Here is a 1,811-nt window from a genome sequence, read left to right as displayed (position 1 = left end):
GAGACCAGCCCACTTTCAGCCAAGCCCTTCAGTCAGTTTGAGGAGAAGATCGGCACAGGACCCCTGGCAGATATGTCACGGGGTTACCAAGAAACCCTGCCTTCTTATGCTCAGGTGGGGGCCCAGGAAGTGGAGGGGGAAGAGCAGCCGGTAGAGGAGGCTGTGGAACCCGAAGTGGGAGAGAAGAAGCAGGAAGCCGAGAAGATGACCCCAGAAGGGCAGGAGACGGTTGCAGTGCCTGATGCGGAGAAAGCAGAGACCCCTGGAGTGGGGAAGGACGGCGAGAAGGAAGAGCTGCAAGCTGAAAAGGTAGCCAAGCAAGGGCTGTCGGCCGAGAAGGCGCCTTCACTCTGTCCAGAGCTGACAACCGATGACAACAGGCCCCTGAGCAGGCTGAGCAAAGCCAGCAGCAGGGCCAGGTCGGATGATCTCACCATATGAAGTGGTGCAGAAGAAAGACACCCACCTCCCGCTGATACAGACCGAGATAAAAACCAGCTGGTACCAATACGCTTGGAGCCTTCTGTGTCCCGTGGGTCACCCCCGCCCCTAGTTGGATAGATGCTGTTCTAGAACAATGCTTGCTGTACGACTAGGAGACTGCCTTTCCCATTTGTATGGGCTACCAAGGTAAACCCACTGTCCTAGTGAAGTTCCCGGTTTCCTATGCCTGCCCTGGTCTTCTGTCTCAATTGCTATGGGGGGCGGGGCTGCTCTCCTCCTCATTTCTCCATGGAAAACCATCAGGTCAGAATCGTGGTTACCTCATAACCTTTTACTAGTATTGTCTCAAGCTCGCTGACCCAGCACTTCCCTAGCAGAAGCCACCGATCCTACATGAGTGATTTCAAACCCAAAAGCCTACAAGATCCAGGCTGGTGATTTAAATAGCTAAAGTGGCCCTGCTCTAATATGCTGTGATATAATGTGATAGACAGAGGTAGGGCTAACAGCTGGCTGCTTCCCGACAACAGTTTCCTTGATACCTGGACATCTGTGGGTTGTTTTTAAGAGAAACCAGAAATTCAAACTATAATTGAAATTTCAGCAACGTAATTTTAAATACAATATGTGGACCAAATGCAATGTATCCAAATTTAACCTGTTGGGGTATCAATTTGCAATATCAGTTTACATTAATGAGCCTAAATTTGCTAAAAAAAAAAAAAAATTGCCTCACTTTTTTTTTATGGTCTTGCCCTATTTTTGTGGTTTCCCAACCTCATTTTATCAATTTGAAATGTTTTAAGTCGTCAGTCCAGGAGATGCCCAGAGTTCTTGTTGGCCGTTCTGATGGGTCACTGTGCTCCAGGTTTAAAGCCATAGCCTTTGTGTCTGCAGGAATTCTGCCCTGAGCACAGTAAGAGAGAGAGAGAGAGAGAGAGAGAGAGAGCTATCAAACCTCTCCCTGTGAAATGAAAAGGCTTAAGGCTTTCAAGCCCGACTGCAGTTTTCTTCCCAGAAGCAACAAAAATCCTTTTTAAAAATTCTCCTCTTCCATCATCAGTATTCAGCCTAAAATCTGCATCTCCTTTTACCAGGGCTGGGAGCAGAAACAGCTCCGAGCTGGGGGACGTCTGCCCACAGGCCTGTCCTGAGGGAGGCAGCTCTCCAGCCCTGTTCAGGCGGAATGGGTACCAAAAGCTATCAGCTGGGATCTGACAGGGGAAGAAAGTACCTTACTCTATTACCTGCGAACTGGATGCTCAGTCAGTATCCAGTCCTCGCTGCATCCCTAGGGACAGAGACTAAAGGGGAATCACATGGGTCTCCTGCCCTATAAGCTTTCAACTAACCCACCTCAAACCCTG

General features: G+C 49.3%; 1 protein-coding gene across 1 annotated transcript in view; it reads left to right on the top strand.

Moving 5' to 3' along the window:
- The window catches only part of Gja8 (gap junction protein alpha 8), a 1,330-nt gene extending 882 nt beyond the window's left edge, over positions 1-448 (top strand). The window contains exon 1 of the mRNA XM_052732239.1: positions 1-448. This exon is cut by the window's left edge and continues 882 nt beyond it. Within this exon, the coding sequence (XP_052588199.1) occupies positions 1-441 (441 nt within the window). The 3' untranslated portion in view covers positions 442-448.
- Positions 449-1,811: the final 1,363 nt, after the last annotated feature.

This window comes from Peromyscus californicus, unplaced genomic scaffold (genome assembly GCF_007827085.1).
Source record: "Peromyscus californicus insignis strain IS unplaced genomic scaffold, ASM782708v3 Scaffold_9__1_contigs__length_137607984, whole genome shotgun sequence".
NCBI classification, from domain to species: Eukaryota; Metazoa; Chordata; class Mammalia; order Rodentia; family Cricetidae; genus Peromyscus; species Peromyscus californicus.
This window is presented reverse-complemented; position numbering and strand designations above follow the sequence as displayed.